This window comes from Polyodon spathula, chromosome 16 (genome assembly GCF_017654505.1).
Source record: "Polyodon spathula isolate WHYD16114869_AA chromosome 16, ASM1765450v1, whole genome shotgun sequence".
Lineage (NCBI taxonomy): Eukaryota > Metazoa > Chordata > Actinopteri > Acipenseriformes > Polyodontidae > Polyodon > Polyodon spathula.
This window is the reverse complement of record NC_054549.1, coordinates 18856759-18878145: the sequence shown is the minus strand read 5'-3', so window position 1 is coordinate 18878145 and position 21387 is coordinate 18856759. Positions and strand designations below refer to the sequence as shown.

Below are 21387 nucleotides of genomic sequence, written 5' to 3'. Positions count from 1 at the left end.
TGGGGCGGGGCTCTCACACCAACCAACCCCTCTAGACGACATGCACCCAAAGAAAGAAGGGAGCTTATCTCCAAGTTCCTGACAGAGACTTTTGACAGATCAAGACAAGGTATCTGAAAACATGGTACTGATATTTAATATGGGAGACAGGGTGGAAATCAGGAGATTATAAACCCATTACCTGCATAACAGCATTAATAACACCTGGAACAACGGATTTATTCGCCTGTCGTTTCTGAGACCTAGTGTATTCTATACATACTCCAAAGTGATGCTATTATATATCATAAACAAGAAACAAAGTTAACCCTAACTAATACTTTAAGCACAGTGCAGATGCCAGGACCAGAGGATAGCTGGCCTTTTTTTTTGTCAATTTGCAAGCTAAAAGAGCAATAACATTTAAACCACAGTTATAAAAGTGTGCAATCATGTTTAAACTAGTTATAAAAGTGCACAATAGTGTTTAAATTACAGTTTTCAGTGTCTGAGTCTTCCTTCTGCCGGGAACCAGCCTTGCCAGTGACTCTACATGGTCACATATGCATGTGGAAAGGTCTCTGTGGCAGTGACATGTGGGTGTGACCGGGTAGTATCACTGGCAAGGCTCATTTTATTTTACAAATTGACAAAGCTAGGCACAAGAGCCAAAACAAATGGTCAACACAAAATAAAGTCAATTTATTCAGGCTAGGCAAACGCACTTCACTTGAGTTTACCCACAAATGCAAAACATCCACTCTTGAAAACTCCACCACCAAACACAGGATTCATTTATTTATTTATTACACTATGTTACACAATTTTTGTTCCTGGGTAGTAGGTGCTATTTCCTAATTGCTTATGCCTCAAAAGTATAGAAAATGGCTATTATTCCCCACAAACTTTGCTTTTGTGACCAGGACAGTGATATTTTGAAATGTACCTATTTCCAATGAGAAAACAGTCTTTTCGTTCACATAAAGTCAGAAAAAATCAACATATGAATCCAAATTAACATGTATTTGTACTAAAGTAATACAAAAATGACTACAAAAGATTTAGAAGTGAGTAGTTTTTCGGGTAGTATCCCATCATGTTCTCGTTATACTGTCCTTGGTAGCGGCATTCAAAGTCCAGTATATCCTGGTGGAAGCGCTCGCCTTGCTCCTCCGAGTACGCTCCCATGTTCTCCTTGAATTTATCAAGATGAGCATCAAGGATATGGACTTTGAGGGACATCCTACAGCCCATTGTGCCGTAGTTCTTCACCAGAGTCTCAACCAGCTCCACATAGTTTTTGGCCTTGTGATTGCCCAGGAAGCCCCGAACCACTGCGACAAAGCTGTTCCAAGCTGCTTTCTCCTTACTAGTGAGCTTCTTGGGGAATTCATTGCACTCCAGGATCTTCTTTATCTGTGGTCCGACGAAGACACCGGCTTTGACCTTTGCCTCAGACAGCTTAGGGAAGAAGTCTTGAAGGTACTTGAAGGCTGCCGGCTCCTTATCTAGAACTCTGACAAATTGTTTCATAAGGCCCAATTTGATGTGCAGTGGTGGCATCAGCACCTTCACCAGTGGCTCCCACTTGACGTTGTTCCTCCCCACAGAACTCGATCCACTGTGGCCAGTCTCGCCTGTGGTAGTGCGCCTTGGTGTCCCTGCTGTCCCAAAAGCAAAGATAGCAGGGAAACTTGGTACAACCTCCTTGGAGACCCATCAGGAATGCCACCATTGCAGCCTCTTGATGCTATCTCAGAAAAATGAAGATATGTATCAACTTAAGCAGCTGGAACTAAACTGAACTGGTGGGCTTAAGGCCCCTGTATTTATACTACTATTTATATTACTGGAAAGCTCTAGAAAGTTCTAGAAGTTACTCCAAGTTTACTCAGCACTGAATCTATCTGGAATGTTCGGGAATAGGTAAATTTCAAAATATCACTGCCCTGATCACAAAAGCAAAGTTTATGGGGAATAATAGCCATTTTCTATACTTTTGAGGCATAAGCAATTAAGAAATAACACTTACTACCCAGGAACCAAAAAAAAATTAAAATTTGTTACACAGTGTTATTGTACTTATATAGCACTTTTTATGCAAAATTATCGCAAAGCATCCCTGACAAACGAAGGTAGAGCATTCCATAATTTAGGAGCTCTAGAACCTTTACAATGTGTGATCGAGTGTTTAAAGAAACAGGATTCTAACCAGGAGGTCCCTGGTTCAAATCCTAACTGTCTCTCTGACTCATTGTGTGACCCTGAACTAGTCACTTAACACAGGATTGATTGATTGATTTATTATTGCACTTATACAGCAAATTTTTATGCAAAATTATCGCAAAGAATCCCTGACAAACGAATATAGAACATTCCATAATTTAGGAGCTCTACAAGAAAAAGTCCTGCCTCCCGTGTTGCTTTTGTTGACCCTAGGAATAAACAGCAGCCCCGCATCCTGTGATCTCAGAGTGTGGTCTGGAAGATAAGGGGACAGTAACACCTGCAAATAACTAGTTGCTAATCCTTTCAGGGACTTGTAAGCTACCTCAGGGACTTGTAAGTTATTCTGTAACCTAAGTTAACCTCTCACACCCAAAGTGAGAATCATACCCCTAGACCAACGAGCCATCTAAACCTGAAGCTTTGTTCTGTACTTGAAATACCAGAGAAGGGAGGGAAGGGGAGGGAGGTGGAGGGAGGCATGGGGACTTTGGGACGGAAGAGGAGCGGTTCTCTTCGCATGACGCTTCACCGTGTTCCCTTTCAATGGAATGACAACCATTACCGAATGGGAAAGAGCCCTCTCTGACCAATAACTGAGCATATATAAACAAAAGCTGCCTTATCAGGGCCCTGCTGTGAGGGGGAATCCCTCCCACCTCCTGCTGAAGAGGGACATCCTCACAGCAACATATCGCCATTTTGTCTCTCACTTCAATGAGACAGGTCATCGTCGCCACCTACAGCCCGGAGCCAGACCATGCGGCCAAAACACTGGCGGGTGAGTTGGACTGCTCTCCATACAGGAAGTTCTCCAAAAAAATTAAGAACTATCCCCAGCAGATTCTCTCTTCCCGAGCCATGGGAGAATGAGGTCAGTGGTCCAAGGTCCTCCGCAGAGGTCCTCTAGGACCCCTCTGCTACTGTGACCAGAGAGCTCTCCCGCACACCTGGGTCACCCTCCCATTCCCCACCACCGGTGCAGAGGCGCAGGCACCTCTCAGGGGAGGCAAGATGGTCACCGCCGAGGCGGTACGGCTCGAGGGGATACTCACCAGGGGACAGGCGGCCACCGTGCAGGTACCTCTGTCCTTGCCCACGCAGGCGCAAACGTTCACCATCACAGTTGCCTCCGAGGCCTGCAAGCTCGGCTGAATGGGGCTTCCAGAGAGGGACTTCCCCCTCACAGCAGGGCCCTGATAGGGCAGCTTTTTATATAATGCTCAGTGATTGACGGTCAGAGAGGGCACTTTCCCATTCGGTAATGGTTGTCATTCTCTTTCAGGGAACCAGGGTTATGGTAATAATCTAACATTACACACCCACCCGGTGTTTTTTTTGTGTTTATTTATTGTACTTATTAAATTGAAAAATAACCACATTTTGTGCAAAGTGCTCTGACTGATTATCGAACGTTGTTTAAACAAAAGTCAAATCAGGGAGAAACAAACTAAAGATCTGCAGGAATTATGATTATTTTTGTATTTTAAATGATGGTAATTACCCTGTATCTATTCGTGGCATGCTGTTTTCATTTCGATGAGGAGACTCTCTCCACCTATATGGCTTGCAAACGGACGTAGTCGCGTAGTTCCCAGCAATTGTGCAAGTGGAGTCCACACGTGTTTGTTTATTTGAAAGTTTTTTTGTATCATATGGATGCAGTACAGTATACTGTAGTTGTGCAAACATTTTAATATTCGGTATATTTATTGTTTTTTGTTACGCATTTCACGCATCAATATTAGTTTGAACAATTACAATGGTTCTCACAGCTGATATCCTCCTTGGCTTTATGGTGTGTATTGAATGTGTGTAATGGAAATGTTGCAGAGGTGTTTTCGTGCTGTTTTGGTGTTTTGGACTGCACTGAAGTTTGGATCCACAAACTGGATAACAAAGGTGTATATCACGGAATGTAGATCTACAAAATATTTGAGCTCGATTTAATCCAGTCCACGATTAAACGATACTAACTACAGCTTTGAATGGCAGGTAGAGAGAACATAAACAAACATAAAAATCTACCAACCCATATTAATAACTAACAAGTCTGATCTGTGTACGTTAGAAACCAGCATAATGTGTGAATAGACCTATTAAACGCGTCGAATTGAATGAAAGCATTTTATAGCCAAAGATTAATGTATTTGTATGTATTTTAAAAATACACCTAGGGCAGTACATTTGATTTGCAACGTAGAATACGTTGTCTTATAGACTTTGTGCCGCTGTTTCTTATGAAACTAACTTGGTTTGAACAAAATATTGCCCGAAGGTGCCTCCCCCTTTCATGTTTAGCATCCCCGGTTTGAAATTCGTTCCCGCGTCTCTGCTATCCCATATACGTTTTTCTCGGCATTGCATTCTTCATTCTGAACATTGTGTTGGACGTTCAGAAAACGGCTGTTAGCCCTGCTTAGTACGAGTATAAGGATAAAGCGTTGATATTTTCCCATACAGCGTTTGTGGTATAGTGGTGAGCATAGCTGCTTTCCATGCAGTTGACCTGGGTTTGATTCCCGGCCCTCGCATTTGATTTGTTGTATATTTTGTTTCCTGTGTAACGCTATACGGCTGCGTAATCCCTATAAACCAGCAAGGTATCTGTAATATACAGTAGTGCTGGTAAATTAGTATATTATAGGAATCTGTGACTGACACGTACTGACCTCGTGGCGCAATGGTAGTGCGTCTTTCGCCAGATCAGAAGATTGCGGGTACAAATCAAGTCGGGGTCAAAATTTTGCATGTCTACATTCCAGTAAATAGAGCTCCTTTTCCCACAAACGAATACGCGAATTCAGAAGGTGAGGCGCTGTCAAACATAACACCTTACAGGGTGGTAATGCAAGTGGAAGAATATTTTGAAGATGAGCATGCTATAATGTACCGGTCTACCTATTACAGCCAATTTACACTTCATCAATTATAACCATAGGCTTTAATAAAGAACAAATACACACAACACAATAATACATTCTCATGAACCTGTATCAAATACATATTCCCATTTCACTATGCTATGTTTTACTATTGGTGAAATATCACATAAGCCAGTATAGAAAAATACTCTCACCTTTACAATGTGTGATCGAGCGTTTAAAGAAACGGCATTCTAACCAGGAGGTCCCTGGTTCAAATCCCAACTGAGTCTCTGACTCATTATGTGACCCTGAACAAGTCACTTAACCTCCTTGTGCTCCGTCGTTCGGGTGAGACATTTTTGTAAATTACTCTGCAACTGATGCATAATTCAGACACCATAGTCTCGTATCTTGTAAAGTTCTTTGTGATGGTGGTCCACCATGAAAGGCGCTATATAAAAACAGAGATTATTATTATAATTCAGGCTGGGCAAAGGCACTTCATTGAATTGGTTTCCCCACAAATGTAATACATCCACTCTTCAAATTCCACCACCAAACAAACACAAGATTAATTGATTGATTTATTATTGCACTTATACAGCAAATTTTTATGCAAAATTATCGCAAAGCATCACTGAGAAACGAATGTAGAACATTCCATAATTTAGGAGCTCTACAAGAAAAAGTCCTACATCCCGTGTTGCTTTTGTTGACCCAATAGGAATAACCAGCAGCCCTGCATCCTGTGATCTCAGAGTGCGGTTTGGAAGATACGGGTCAGTAACTCGTGCAAATAATTAGGTGCTAATCTATTAAGGGACTTGTAAGTTAACAGCAAATGCTAAATTGAAAACTGTCAACACGTGTAAATACATAATAAAAAGACGGGCTCGTCCGGGATTTGAACCCGGGACCTCTCGCACCCAAAGCGAGAATCATACCCCTAGACCAACGAGCCAGCTAAGCAATCTGTTTTGTGCTGTACTTGAAATACCAGAAAAGTGGCGACACGTCAGCAACCCGCGGAAGGGAAGGGGAAGGGGAAAGGGAAAGGGAAGGGGAAGGGGACGGAAGGGGGGATGTTTTCGTATGACTCTTAATCCCTGTTTCACATCCACCCGGTGTTTATTTTTAGTGTTTATTTATTTTACTTACTGCCATAACCGCATTTTACAAATGCAAGGTGCTCTCAGTGTATTAAACCGAACGTTATTTAAACAAGTCACATCAGGGGTCAAAAAACAAACTAAAGATCTGCCGGAAATATTATTATTTTTGTATTTTAAATAATGGTAATTACTGTGTATCTATTCGTGGCATAGTGTTTTCATTCCGATGATGAGACTCTCTCAGCCTATATGTCTTGCAAATGGACGTAGTCGCGTAGTTCCCAGCAATTGTGCAAGTGGAGTCCACACGGGTTTGTATTTGATAGTTTTTTGTATCAGATAGTTTTTTGTATCATAGGGATGCAGTACAGTATACTGTAGTGAAAACATTTTAATATCCGGTATATTTGTCCCTTTTTGTTACGCATTTCACGCACCAATATTAGTTTGAACAATTACAATGGTTCTCACAGCTGATATCCTCCTTGGCTTTATGGTGTGTATTGAATGTGTGTAATGGAAATGTTGCAGAGGTGTTTTCGTGCTGTTTTGGTGTTTTGGACTGCACTGAAGTTTGGATCCACAAACTGGATAACACAGGTATATATCACAAAAAGAAAAGTGGGGAAAATGTACTTTAATAGCCTAATGTTCCAATTCTCTATAAATCGTATAGGTGTAATACTATAGCCTATAGGTCTCCTATAGAATTCTATAGACATTCTTGAGAAGTATTCTATAGGTAACCCATAGATTACTTTCATAATGGCACATGCGTTGTATTAAATACATTTGTGCATGGCTTAAGTTTTGAGATGCACACGTGTTTTTGTTTAGAAACGTCATACTAAACTTTGTACTTCATAACTAATTTTACGATTGATGTCTGTTATGAATACGTTTTTTTGAGTAATTTGAAGCTAGTCGTATGTTTCGGTATGAACTAGGTTGTGAATCACATTGATGAAACTTGTTACTTGATTGATTGATGAATGTTTGGATATACTGTTACTTGATTGATTGCTCCGCTGTTCACAGTTATAGTAAATAGCGTTAGAACATGTTTTGTTTTTAAAAACAAAAACAAAAAAACGTCGTTTTTGACTGATTCAAATGTTGCTGTTGATGTAGTTACTTCAGTGGTTTTTTGGTTTTGTTTTTTTTTTTTTTTTTTTTTGGGGGGGGGGGGGGGTAAGCCGCAGCTATGCTATGCGCACAAACAAAAAGAAAAAAGGGGGGCGGGTACTTTACAATCTTGCACCAGGGCCAGTTGGAAAAAAAGTGCTCTCTGTCAACGAGAAAAGGAAAAGGGCTCGTCCGGGATTTCAACGAGAAAAGGAAAAGGCCTCGTCCGGGATTTCAACGAGAAAAGGAAAAGGGCTAGTCCGGGATTTGAACCCGGTATTTCACCTTAGTATATTATTATTATTATATTATTATTATTATTTATTATTATTATTATTATTATTATTATTATAATCACAGAACTGTGTGACTGACTGCTGCGCAAAGGTAGCGCAGCTGACTCTAGCTAAGAAGGCTGCGTGTTCAAATCACGTCGGGGTCAAAATTTTGATCTACATTCCAGTAAATAGAGCTACTTTTCCCACAAACGAATGTGCGGGTTCAGAAGGTGAGGGGCTGTCCAACATAACACCTTACAGGGTGGTAATGCAAGTGGAAGAATATTTTGAAGATGAGCATGCTATAATGAACCGGTCTACCGATTACAGCCAATTTACACTTCATCAATTATAACCATAGGCTTTAATAAAGAACAAATACACACAACATAATAATAATAATAATAATAATAATAATAATACATTCTCATGAACTTCTATCAAATACATATTCCCATGCTTCACTATGCTTTATTACACTTTGATATGTTTTACTGTTGGTGAAATATCATATAAGCCAGTATAGAAAAATACCCTTGTTCAAAGATGGGTTTCAAACCTGGTTGCTTGAAAATAATAACATTAATAAATATGTAGCCAGCTGTGCTGTTTGTGAATTTCGTGCATATTTCAATGTGGTCAAACAAGGCATGTCAATAATCACATGACTGGATCAAGACAATACACAATAGTGTTTAAATTACAGTTTTCTGTGTCTGAGTCTTCCTTCTGCCGGTAACCAGCCTTGCCAGTGATGTGACCCGGTCACACATGCATGTGGAAAGGTCTCTGTGGTAGTGACATGTGGGTGTGACCGGGTAGTATCACTGGCAAGGATAGTTTTAATTTACAAATTGACAAAGGCACAAGAGCCAAAACAAATGGTCAACACAAAATAAAGTCCCTTTGGAAGTTGACGCTCCAGCTTCCAGTTACTTGTTCCTAGCACAATAATTGGTCTTCGTCCATCTGTTTTCTTTGAGGGGCTTTTTGATACCTTAAAAATTTCTCCACATGATGTGTGATGTTCAGTGTTGCCAACTTTCGGCGCTTAAAACTCCACCAGTGATCGTGGCAGAAACAGACAGTCGGTGCTTTCGCTGATTGTTTCGTAGTTTCCAGTGACTTGATCAAGTGATTTGTGTGTTCATGCAGCAAGAAAATCGGTCCATTCCCTCTAGGAAATAGCTGCTCAGCAAAATCATAAGCTTGCAGACCATTCTGTTAACGGTCCAAAAGCAAAAAAAAAATGTAAAACATCTTGATTTCATAGAATCTGATTAGTTGAAGGGTTCCCTGAAGGAGTGTGTATCCATGCTGTTGACAGCGCTGTGTGTGAAGAGACAAAGTAACTTATGCGTTGGTGACCCATGTAACAATTCCACCACTCACTGGATTCTCATTGACATGACTGAATCGCACACCTGTTTTACAAACATAGACCTTAAACGGTTTACGAGATAGCTCAAGTCACAAGTTAAAAAAAAAAAAAATTCAACACAGTACTAATCTACGCCTTGGATAATCCGGAAGTTAAGGCCATAGACCCCGCCTACCTGCATCGTAGCCATATTGAACACTGAACAGGAAGGAATATGGAGCTTTGATGCGCTTCTGTCATAGTCTGTGAAATGATCAGATATTTCTAGTAAAGTCCCACAATACAGAAGGAGAATTAACCAGCAGCCTTTTCTTGCGGAGTTTCTAAAGCGGTAATTGTGTTTCTCGTGTCCTGTGTGAGTGCGTTGCGCCTGCAATGGGAATGTTGTTAATATAACTAGCTGCGGTTGGCCTGCTGCCGATTGACTTCAGGCTGTTCTGAAGGCCGTTATAAAGTTTTTATTTATAAACCCACAAACACAAAGCCCACTTTATCGTGTACGCCTTGGGGTTTCTTTAGATAACCGGGTTGTTGCATGCAACAGCGTAGTATTTTTTAACAGAACGCATTTCCTGTTTTGGTTGTTTACGGTCTGGGTCAACAAGCCAGGCTCTGAATTATCAGGAGGTTACCTGGTTGGTTGCAGCATGACGGACAAGGGATTAGTTTTGTATAACTGCTTCAGGAAAACGTTTCGACTCGTTTTGTGCATTATTGAAAGTGAAATAAGAAAACGTCACTGTAGGTGGACTATAAGCAGGAGGATTAACTTTTCGGTTTTCATTTTCGAAATCTCTGCTTCCCTTTTTAAATTGTGATTCGTAGTTGTTAAGCTGTTTCTGCATTCTAATACATGGAAAAGTGTTCATTAAAAACTGGGTTTAAGATTTATTTTTTTCATTGCTACACGTCAAGGGTGGACTTGCTATCAGTGTTCACCCCGTGCCGGGTATTTCATACAATCAGGACAACTTTGTTAAATGAGTGAACATAAGAAGAGCACAACGGTAAAGTAGGCGACTGCAAGAATTACTTGGAATTGGATCAGGGATGAGCAGTTCAAGTAATCTGACACCTCTGTTTTGAAATAAAAATAATGCAAAACAGAATCGGGCTCAGTAAAAACTAGTGACATTGTTTTGTAACTTGTAGCTTTTTCTGAGTTTAATTGGGAAGCAGAATGGGTTCAAAATAAGTTTAAAGGGACGTCCTGTGATCAAAAATAAAACCCGAAATCTTCAAGCCCTGCATATAAGATACTTAGTATCTTAAACCAGATCATGCATGGCGTGTTTAACTGTTAATACCTTATACCATTCGACAGACATTTTGATGACGTGTTTTGTGTTTGATTCTAGCAAGTATTTGGATTGGAAAGGAGGCAAGGACCGGTACTTATGGTGATATACATTTTGTGCCATTAAATGAATGTGTGATAGATTTGAGGTGAGTATTTGAGGTATACTGCAATAATAAACCCACTGTTAAGAAATACATTCTTAAATGCTTTCTTACACCTGTGTATAAATGACAAAATAACCACAATAATACTGCACAGCATTTAACATACTCCATTATAGCCCAGCTCTTAATTTAATAATTTTATTTATAGTATGAATTTTATCTTCAATTCTATTTAATTTGACTTTTTGTTCTGTTAGTATTTATCTTAGACATATGCTGTACTCTGGAACAACTTCATGTGATAACCATCTCTGTGTAGTAAGTAAGTGGACAGTAGAAGGCATTGTAATTAAACATCTCTGTGGTCCTGCCCACCATTCAGAATTAGAGATGAGATGGAAGTGAGGCTTAAGTATCTACACATGGAGGGACACACATTGAACCGGATAGGTTTATTACAAGCGTGTTTTGGCTATATTGTTATTATCTTGCTACAAAATTAAGTTGGGTTCAGTTCTGCAACAGGTACAGTAACACATCTACACCAATTTTGAAAATCAGCCTTGACTGTGGGAATCGTACAAAATAATACTGTGGCAGTAGTCTTAAACAGCTGCCCCCGCCAATCAGAGACCATTTGAGATTCTGAGTTAATATCTGCAGTTCAACACTATGCTAGGCTAAATGTGTTGTGATATTGATTTCTGACCAAATGTGGCTGCCGCTGTTTTTGGGCTATTGAGACATGAGTTATTGTTTTAGTAATCGTTGATTTTTGGCAGTTCATTTCCACTACCGTTGTGAACAAGTTCCATTTCACTTAGGAAAAAAAGCACTTCAACATTTTGTTAACCACATACTGATCTATTTCACACATTCACCTTCCTTTATTATTCAAGGGATGGAAATAAATCTTCCTGTGCATAGCATTTTGATCTATTCCTGTTTTTAGTGAGAGTTTAATAAGGTACACCTGAGCTTGGCACCTGTACACTGTGGCTAGGCAAGCTTGTGTTAAAGCCTGGAATGGGTGACACTGCTATGCAATAGGCATCTTACTTACATCCCTGTGATTCCATCAGATGCCAATCCTCTTTCATTAGACTCCCGGGGATGCTTTGTCTTTCTTTACAGAACAGTGGGAGTAAAGATGATTTTTCGGTGCTATAAAGAGCTTGATTATCTGAGCCTTGTTGAAGATAAAAGGAAATGTCGAATGCCAAGTCCCTTGTTCTTTAAGACCCCCTGAATGGATCCTTCATATAGCTGTATGGAAGTTTTAAAGTGAAAGTATTAACATGTACAGTGTTGTTGTTCTAGATGAGCAACAACAGTAACAAGAGAGCTCCCACAACAGCAACACAGCGATTAAAGCAGGACTACCTTCGAATAAAGAAAGACCCTGTGCCTTACATCTGTGCAGAGCCCCTCCCTTCCAATATTCTAGAATGGTAAGGACTGGTTTGTTGTTTTATAACTTTTTCAATGTTAGTACACCAATATTCTCATTCAGTAACTTTTTCCAGGCCATATGGATAGGCTCTACATATTTACCATAAAAACTGTTATATAAGGCGATTTTCTAGGCATTTTTGCAGGGCCCTTAAAAGGGGGGGAGTGACTGTGCGCCGTTGTCTAGTGTTAAACTACCGTATCAGTGCCACAGTGGGGTTACTACAGTTTGTGGCTCACACAAACTTAACTGTCAACAACCCGATTTATTTGTTCAGGATCTACGGCATTCAGATCATGTTGCTAGGTACAAACACAAAACTGCTGTTCTAATTAAAAATTTTAATTTGTTACTGTCAATACCCTTAGTCATTTTGAACGTTAAACACAAGCTTTCAGACTCTTGACTGACCTCCTCTTGAAAATGTGGCAGGTATACTGCACTGTTAACACAATAACTGTCAGTCTCTGAATTTCTTTGATCCCACCCTCCCAAGCCATTGATTTGTCAACATTCAGACTGAACCCGCCCCTGGGAACCATAGCAAACTGCTTGTGGTTAGAAAGCCGAATAGTGAACTTCAAGACTTCTGTTTGTTGTAACTGCAATGTTATAGTAATGCAGGTGGCTTTGAGACTGGATAAAGTAGGACAGTCAGACAAAAAACGAAAATGCTGCTCAACAGGTTTGAAATTGCGCACTGTTGAATTTTCTGAAATACATGTTAATCGCAATGCTGAAAACATAGTATGTGACTGGAGATGAAACAAATATGAACTTAAAATGGTGAAAGAAAAATGAGCTGATAGCAGGAACGTGTTTATGGCCTGATGTAGAAAACATTTAGTTTGAATGGAGTACTTTGACTGACTTTAATACATACTGTAACTTGTTCTACGTATCAGTTCAATGCAGTGGTGTGCTTGTCAGAGGTCACGCTAGCTTTTCTGTTCATGCGTTCCTGAAGCGCACATCCGTCAAATACTCGTTTTAACACAAAGGCTAAGAAACTCCAGGGATGTACATTTTGGTACATTTTTATGAACGTTTAAACTCTATGGCTTGTAGTAGTTTTAAATCTCTGTGTGTATAGATACACACATAAATACACACACACTTTTTTCTTTGTTATCTATACTAACAGTAGACCATTCTCATGACAAGAAGACATGTCTCTAAGCACTGTTTGTTGACTTCATCTATGTGTGTTTTAATATTTTTCTGCATTCCAATAACAGCAACAGCTTTGAAAAACTGTACATCTGTGTGTATGTTGTGTTTTTTTTGCCCAGCAGCTCTTTCACACACAATACATCTTGATAAGCCACGGATATTTCATCTCCCATTCAAAATTATAAGAACGTATTTTTCGGTTTGAGTTTTTGTGCAACTGCTTGCAACTGCTTCGGTCGCTGTAGTACTCTTAGTCAGTGTAGATGGCTGAGATGCAGATAATCAATCTTCTTCATGAGAATCCCCTGAACATGCTGACTGCTTAGCAAAAAAACATCCGGTTGACAACTGGCTTGCTGTCAGTGTACACTCTGCACTTGGTATTCATTTTTATGCTTAAAAATACCAAGTACATCCCTGTAAACTAGTGTGGAAAATAACAAAAGCTCAGCGTTAAGTCAAGTTTATTGTCAACTCTGTTTGAAATAAAGTTAAAGGAACCAGAATTAGGCCTGGGCAAGATATGAAGGTAAAGGCAAAATATGAAGGTAACAATTGTTTTGCAGTTAATAGCTTTTTCTGAGTTTAATTATGAAACAATCAGCTAAATTTGTCAACTTCAAGCCCTATTTGTGTGTGTGTGTTCGCATTTACTTTTTCCAAAATACTTGTTTTAATATGGGGCATAACACATTAGTTTAAAATAAAGTAGTGCATGGTGGGATACTATGGTATTAATTTCCAGTGTTCATTGTGCTGCTAGGAACTGTAACCGAACTATTCTAATAGCATTAGTGTGTGTGTGTGTACGCACTACGCCTGACTAAAAGTGAAATGGTACTTCAGTGCGGTCACTGAAATTTGAGCTGGGTTAATTAAAACATTTCTGAGTACGGTTCTCGAGATCGGATATGTAGTGTGGACAGGGCCTTAAAAGTAAATAGCCTTAATAATGCTGGCAAAGCCAAATGTGAGGCTTATTGCTGCCACCTACAGGACTGGAGTGTATCAATGCTGTTATACTGCTGAACAGTTTTTTTTTTTTTTTTTTTAAACAAGCAAGTATTTTACGGTCCTAGACGCAAAGTAAATCCACGGGATGCACAGAATGGGAAAGGGACGCAGACGTGCATATTCACAGTAATCTATTACACTGCAGCAAAATGACCGGAAAATACTTGCTTGTTTAAAAAAAACTGTTCTGCAATATCACAGCTTTGGTTAGGGTATACTGCAGTCCTGTAGGTGGCAGAAATAAGCCTCATATTTGGCTTAAGCAGCACTTTATTAGAAAGGATGTTTACTTTTAGACCTTTCTGGTACCAGACTAGTGTCTGTGACAATATGGCGACGCAGTTGTCAATCAAAAGTGTTTTTGCTAAGCAGTTAGCAGAGTCTGACTGTACGTGCACATAGGCTCCGCTGCACCTCCTTAGAGAACACTTTGCCTAAGGAAAAACACTTTGGGTGAAAATGGTTTTTCCCATTGTAAATGTTCCGGCTAAAGGAACAGGAAATTCGCTTAAAAGAACACCTATAGTGATTCGCTCACAGTGGATACAGTACTGTTTTGTAACCTGATATATCATCAAATTTTAAATTAATTATTTATTCAGTCTTTTCAAAAATGACTTATTGAGTGTGTGTTGTGGAGCACTGATTAGTTTTATTTAATAAATAAATATTATTAGTTTTGTATTTTGATTTGCTACAAAATGGCATGTAAACAAAACAGTGAAATGTGCCGCTGTTTCTCTTGCTACAAAAAGTTGGAAATTGTTCGAGCTCTTGAAAAAAACCTGAAATCAGACACAAGTCGCGAGCACTTTGATGTTTCCCATTCTGGTGGGTTGCGTCATCATTCTGTTAAATAATGTACATGTCTTGTATATTAATGCTGCATTTTTTCAACGTGTGTAGGGGTGGTGTCAATTTAGTTTGACAATTTATTAGTGTTTGTCTGTTACTTTATTATTACAGTTTATTACGATACACATACTTATTCAGTTCAGGTCGTGTTGATGCACGTGCATCATGACAAGTAATATTTATTTACTGTTTCATATTTCTTTATTTATCGGTGTTGGGCAAGTAGGAAAAATAAATTGTAAAAAAAAAAAAAAAGTATTAATGGTGTTTTCCTAAAATTGACGTCTCAAAAAGGGGTGAGCAACTTTTACGCCACTGTGACCTATAAAGTGATTCTTACGATAATCTAAAGTCTGAAAATTGTATTTTTTTTTTTTTTTATCCCACTGTTAATTTCCTGAGTTTTACTATTTCTATACCGTACAACTTTTCACCTTTTTGGAACTTCTTAAAACGTCTTTGCATTTTAATGTTATGTCCTTTTACTGTAGAAATAGGGATGCTAGTTTCTGTCCCTAAACGTTTAGACTTTTAAGAACAAACATGCTGGGAGCTTAAATGATTAAATGCTGTTGCTTTACTCTGATATATTGCAATATTAATGTGTACACGGAAATGACTGAATACATATTTAATAGATAACTGTACACAGTTTAAACACTGCAGCTGTGTATTTGCCATACAGACCTTGGTCAGACTGGTTAAATGTTTAGGAGAAATTCAGAACATGAAGCTCAGAAAATGTTTACTCTAAACTATTAACTGTTCTAAATCTACAATTTCAGCTACAAAAACCATTGTTTCTAGTTTAGTAACAATCCATTTATAATTTTAGATTAAAATGCCACATTCATTGTATAGTTTCAGAAGCACTGGAGTTGATTAGATCAACCTGTATCCTGTCGGGATAAACCACAGCTGGATTTTTTAGAGCATTTTACAGAACTGGGAAGTCACCCTGGATTCTGTCAACCACCTATCTGAGGTCATGCTGAAACACACCTGAAAAAAGGAGGTGGATTCCCTAGTACAGCCCTGTGGGATGTCCAGCAGGGTATAGGCTGATTAGATGAACGTATTTACAGAGATACACGATATACAGTGCTCCCTATCCCCATTGCCTGTTACTGGTTGACAATAAAGGTTGAAATGTGTAGGCGTTCAGTATTTCAGTATGTCGAGAAAGGCAAGACAACAGATTAGATGCCATCATGAACTAAGCAGAATGCAGTCTTCTCATTTTCATTTAAATTAGGAGGCTAGAAATCCTGATTAGAAGACAGGGGGTATGGGGGTCCTCCCCCAGCGTGGGTGCAGGGGGCAACTCCCCCCCGCCCCATGATTTTAGGCACCCAGATTTAAAGAGCAAGTGAAAGTTACTTGTGTTTATGAAAAGAAATTACAAAATAATTTATTTATACTTTTAAAACCCCAACTTGTCTTAAGATGGCTTCCATATTGAGGGTCTTTCAGATATTGTAATTTTTTTTTCTGAAGTGATTTTGTATAAGTAGCAATTTTAAAATAATGCCGTTTTCTATTTAAGGCACTATGTTGTACGAGGGCCTGAGAAAACCCCATATGAAGGTAAGCTGAATTGTGGTAATAGCATGCTGTACAAACAGCATTACAGCTTTGTCTTAATAAAAAGGGTGTCATTGCAGTATTGGCATTGGAATGAGATTACATGTGGCATTACATGTGAAGGAAATCATTAAATGTTCATTTAAATAGTAAGTGTCTCTTGTTGTAAATAATCTACCAGTTCTAATGCACTACAGTGTAATCTCAATCATTAGACACAGGCAGTCCACCATGAATATAAATGTTATGTTGACTGCTTTTCTTTTAAATGTTATAGGTGGCTATTATCACGGGAAACTGATTTTCCCTCGTGAATTTCCTTTCAAACCTCCTAGTATTTATATGATAACTCCTAATGGAAGATTTAAATGCAACACAAGGTAAGCCCCTGTTTATGTGCTTGCTATCACATGTCATGAAATAGCCTTGGTATACTGCACTTGACAACGCAAGTCCTGTACTTAAACTGCATGAGCTAACAGAAACCACAGTGTTGCACCTTAAATCACTGGGCCACCTGACATGATAATTAGGCTACAGTCACAACACTGGTTCCACTTATGACTTGCGGCCCTAGTGGCCATGGGGGTAAAGAGTTTCCCACTCCATTTTATATACTCCTGATTCCATTGAAATGGATTATGATATTTGTATTATACCTCATACATTGTACTTTTGTTGGTGCTTCTAACTAGAATGTACAAGTAAAGCACCATGCATTCTAGATCAAATATTTGTGTTTGTCTTTCTTTAACCTTTTGCGGTCCTATGTCGGACCAGGTCCGACATTACAATTTTCCCTTTCCAGTCCGATGTCGGACCCTGTCCGACATGTCTTTAGTTGTTTTTACTCCAGAAAAAGCAGAGAAAACCTTTCAATGTCAGAGTGAGACTGATAGGAGCCGAATGAAGCTGAAAAAAGGACACACCACAGAGATAACACCACAGATAACACGGACACATAACAAAGGAGGTAGCTGCTTCCGCATCCAGCGCTCAAAGAATATCAGACATTTGCAAAGCTTTTTGAGATGTTATAGTAATAATGATGTCTTGGCTCACATTATTGCGGAGTTTGGTGATAAAACAAGTGAACAGGAGAGGATTTATCAGTATGCACGTCTATAAAGAGGTATGTGAAAAATACAGCAAACAAGTGGTGGGACTTGGCTGGAGATGTGGTCAGTTCTGTCCTGCGTAGACAAGATCATTTACTGACATGGAAGAGAGAAATTGAACCAATATGGTTCTCTCGGCACTCTGAAATAAAATCAAGCGCACCAGACTAGTGGTGTGATCACACTGCACTGTGGTAATAGTGTTGATTCCAGACTGTAGTTAGAGCATTGTGTGTGACTGTGTTTACAGCTCCTCTCGGAGAGCATTGTGTGTGACCGTTTACAGCTCCCCTCTGAGAGCATTGTGTGTGACTCTGATTACGGCTCCCCTCTGAGAGCATTGTGTGTGACTCTGGTTACAGCTCCCCTCTTGAGAGCATTGTGTGTGACTCTGGTTACAGCTCCCCTCTGAGAGCATTGTGTGTGACTCTGGTTACAGCTCCCCTCAGTAATATTGGTGCAAGATGCTCAGTCTGGTGGATTCCAAACATAAAGTACATTGCTCTGTACCAACTTCAACACTTAGGACCACACTGTTTGCATTTAGTTCACAAGTTCATTGCATTTAACTGAATCTCTTCCTTTCCAGGTTGTGTCTCTCAATTACTGATTTCCACCCTGACACATGGAATCCAGCTTGGTCTGTCTCCACTATCCTGACAGGTCTGCTTAGTTTTATGGTTGAGAAAGGCCCCACGCTGGGCAGTATTGAAACCTCAGACTTCACTGTAAGTGTGCAGCTTTTTTCTTCATCTCGTAATCACATTGCCTCCACATGGTTGAGCCGCAGTCTCAGATACCTGTGAATAGCTGACACTTCCTGCTAGATGCTTTCTTTATGGACAGCCACACTAATTACCCACTTACCCGTATTGTCGGAACTAAGCCACATTTCTTATATATATATATATGTACACATTTTTAAATTCTTGTTTCAGGATATAGCTCTCTATATATACTGTAAATGTTAATTTCACATTAATTCCAAGCAATACCTTTTTGTGCTAAATATCTTCTAAGTCACAGAACAATTAAAGCACTCCAATGGCTGCTAGATTAAGAACCAAAGTAAATATTGATCCTGCCATCTTTTTTTACACCGCTTTTTGTGTTTGTTTTTTTTATAAAGAAAAGACAACTTGCTGCTCAGAGTTTGGCTTTTAATGCAAAGGATAAGGTTTTCTGTGATCTGTTTCCTGAGGTGGTAGAGGTAAGATACAGTGCATTGTTCCTCAAGCACTTCGCAATTCTTTGTTCTTGTTTTAGTTAAAGTATTTACTTGTAGCTTGCCCTCCACACTCATTGTTCAGCGTTCATGGTGGGTTGTTTGCTATGAATAGCCTGTAATGCATCTTTGGCAGCTTAATGTCGATCTTAAACAAGGAAAAGGGTTTTTACCATGTGAACATCTTCCAGTTGCTTGCATACACTTACAGATAAATTAATTAATAAATAACCTAGAGCCCTTCAAATTGACAGCATATTAGATTGCATTATATTTCTGTTCATGTTTGGGGTATAATGGGATTTGTAAGTGTTACTCTGCCTATTGTGGTACGGATGTTTTTATGAGCCAACCCCAGATTATCAGAAATCATGCACAGAGCAACTGCACCACAGCTTCTAGGAATCAAATTAAACTCCCAAAGAAGAGATGAGTGCATTCCTGGTTCCACATTTTATGATGTGAAAGTGAAACCCTTTTAAAGCAAGAATATCTAATGGAGTTGGACTTTTTGTGAGGTAGACAGACAGGCAAATGTTTATTTTTCTGAAGGTAACAACAGAAGTTTTTTTATTTTATTTTTTTGTGCTGTATTAACATTGGAAAAGCATTTTAGTGTAAAACTGCAAGCACAACCGTGTGGTTGAGTGGTACAGAACAGGTTCGCATCCTGGCTGTGCAAAGTGGCCAGTCTTCGCTGGGAATTCCGTTGGCTATGGTGCTCCTGTGGGTTATGGAGGCAAAACCAGCAGGGGCAGTTTCTCCTCAATGCACTGCAGCGAACCCTGCTGGCCAGGCACCCAGTGATCTCAGAAGTGGACACCTGCAGGGCTGGCCTTTGTCCTCCAGAGGCCGGTAGCTCTGAAACGTCTGCTCGCGAGTTCCTGGGTGTAAAAGAGGAAGCTGGCTTGGTAGTGGGATCAGAGGACGCCCATTGAACCTTCCGTTCTCTTGAGCTGTGTGGGGGGAATTGCTGCAGTGAGGGAAAAAGTGATTGGGGAGAAAATTGTGGGTAAAATATTTGGGCCAAAAAAAGTGTAAAATTACCATTTTTATAAGGCCTGAAAAGTTGTATTTAAAATGTAAGAGATATCTACATGAAGTTTGAGATTATGTCCTGGCTGATGCAATACAGTTAGAATCACAGATATGGGGATCCCATTTTTAGGTGAAAATGATACAATTATGGTCATTTATTTTGTGAGGGGAAACTTTTCTTTGTTTTTTATTTATTTTTTTCAAATATGCTGCGGGTCCCTTTCTGTTGTAACCATTTTCCCTGGTTCTCTCTAGGAAATCAAGAACAAACAAAAGGCACAGGAAGAGCTGAATAACAGAGCCCAGGCCCTGCCTCTCCCGGACGTTGTCCCCGATGGTGAAGTGCACAACGGTCACAACGGACTCCCCCTTCTCAACGGCCATGCGGCTCTAGCAGGGGCAAACCAGCAAGGCCTTCAACAGGCCAACCGCAACCATGGACTTCTCGGGGGAGCCTTAGCAAACCTGTTTGTCATAGTCGGGTTTGCAGCCTTTGCCTACACAGTAAAGTATGTACTGAGAAGCATAGCACAAGAATGAGGAGACATGGGCATTCATGACCAAATCAGGGCTGTCTGCAAACGAAAATGGGCCTGTTGGCAAGGGCACTGGAAATGGAGGTAAAGCAACTAAGTGCTGCAGTGATGCAAACACAATATTGGCTGGCTCATGGGTTTACAAAGGCCTTTCAGTTTTTGGATATAAATGATACTGCTAAGAATTGGTTTACAAATTGCAAATTGTTCAAGCAACCCATTTTTGTAAGATGTTACTGAGTGTATGATACATTCTGTGTGGAGAAACAAGTTTAGCAAAGACATTTCAAAATAACATGGCCAGTAAATTAAAAACACTTCATTCCATAACCTGGGAAGTCTCCTTTCATGTAAATAACATTACAAGAAAATACAATAGTTCAGTGTAGGCGAGTTGCATCGTTTGGATCCAAAGATATTTATTTCATTTGTTTAAGGTTGTACTTAATATGTACACGGTTTCAACAATTAAGGGGATTTCTACAACATAACTAGCCCTGGACATGGTTACAGTGTGTTGTCATTTTAAATGAATGAATTCATGTTGTAATTACCTGTTGAAGCAGATTGCCAGTCAGTCACTGCCTTTTATTTTTATCTAATCTTTTGAAACATCAAATACACTTTCATGTTTTGTCCACTTGATGTCACTGTTACCTCTCTCTAAGGACTCCAGCTGTATTGGACAGTTTTCCTTCCATGCCTATTAGCACACATACTAATTTCATTTATTCAGAGGTCGTTTTGCCAAAAATAGAACACTGTTTAGATAAAGGTGTGTGTGTGTGTGTATATATATATATATATATATATATATATATATATATATATATATATATATATATATATATATATATATATATATGAGTTGTATTACTCTTCGTATGGTTTTAACCAAATATTATAATTTTAAGTATATGCCCCGGGGGAAGTTTCCTTTTTTTATTTAAAAAAAAAAAAAAAAAATCTCTTTTCAGACTTAAAAAGAAAAAAAGAAAAACAAAACCTGCTTGGCAAAA

The 21387-nt window shown here is 39.3% G+C and overlaps 1 protein-coding gene and 1 non-coding gene across 4 annotated transcripts; one reads left to right on the top strand and one right to left on the bottom strand.

The window, feature by feature from the left end:
* Positions 1 to 5961: 5961 nt before the first annotated feature.
* Positions 5962 to 6033, bottom strand: trnap-ugg. The gene has a single exon. It is a non-coding gene; the product is annotated as a tRNA-Pro (tRNA).
* A 3115-nt stretch (positions 6034 to 9148) lies between these two features.
* Positions 9149 to 21169, top strand: LOC121329025 (ubiquitin-conjugating enzyme E2 J2). 3 transcript variants are annotated; one of them, XM_041274225.1, is made up of 8 exons: positions 9149 to 9299; positions 10331 to 10414; positions 11693 to 11823; positions 16414 to 16454; positions 16729 to 16831; positions 18159 to 18297; positions 18699 to 18779; positions 20088 to 21168. In XM_041274225.1, the coding sequence occupies exons 2-8, from the start codon at positions 10397 to 10399 to the stop codon at positions 20370 to 20372; spliced, it is 798 nt and encodes a 265-aa protein (XP_041130159.1). In that variant the 5' UTR covers positions 9149 to 9299; positions 10331 to 10396; the 3' UTR covers positions 20373 to 21168. The 3 variants fall into 3 exon arrangements, with proteins under 3 accessions (XP_041130159.1, XP_041130160.1, XP_041130158.1); XM_041274224.1 differs by having other exon boundaries at positions 9150 to 9299; positions 10327 to 10414; XM_041274226.1 differs by lacking the exon at positions 10331 to 10414 and having other exon boundaries at positions 20088 to 21169.
* The last annotated feature ends 218 nt before the right edge of the window (positions 21170 to 21387 follow it).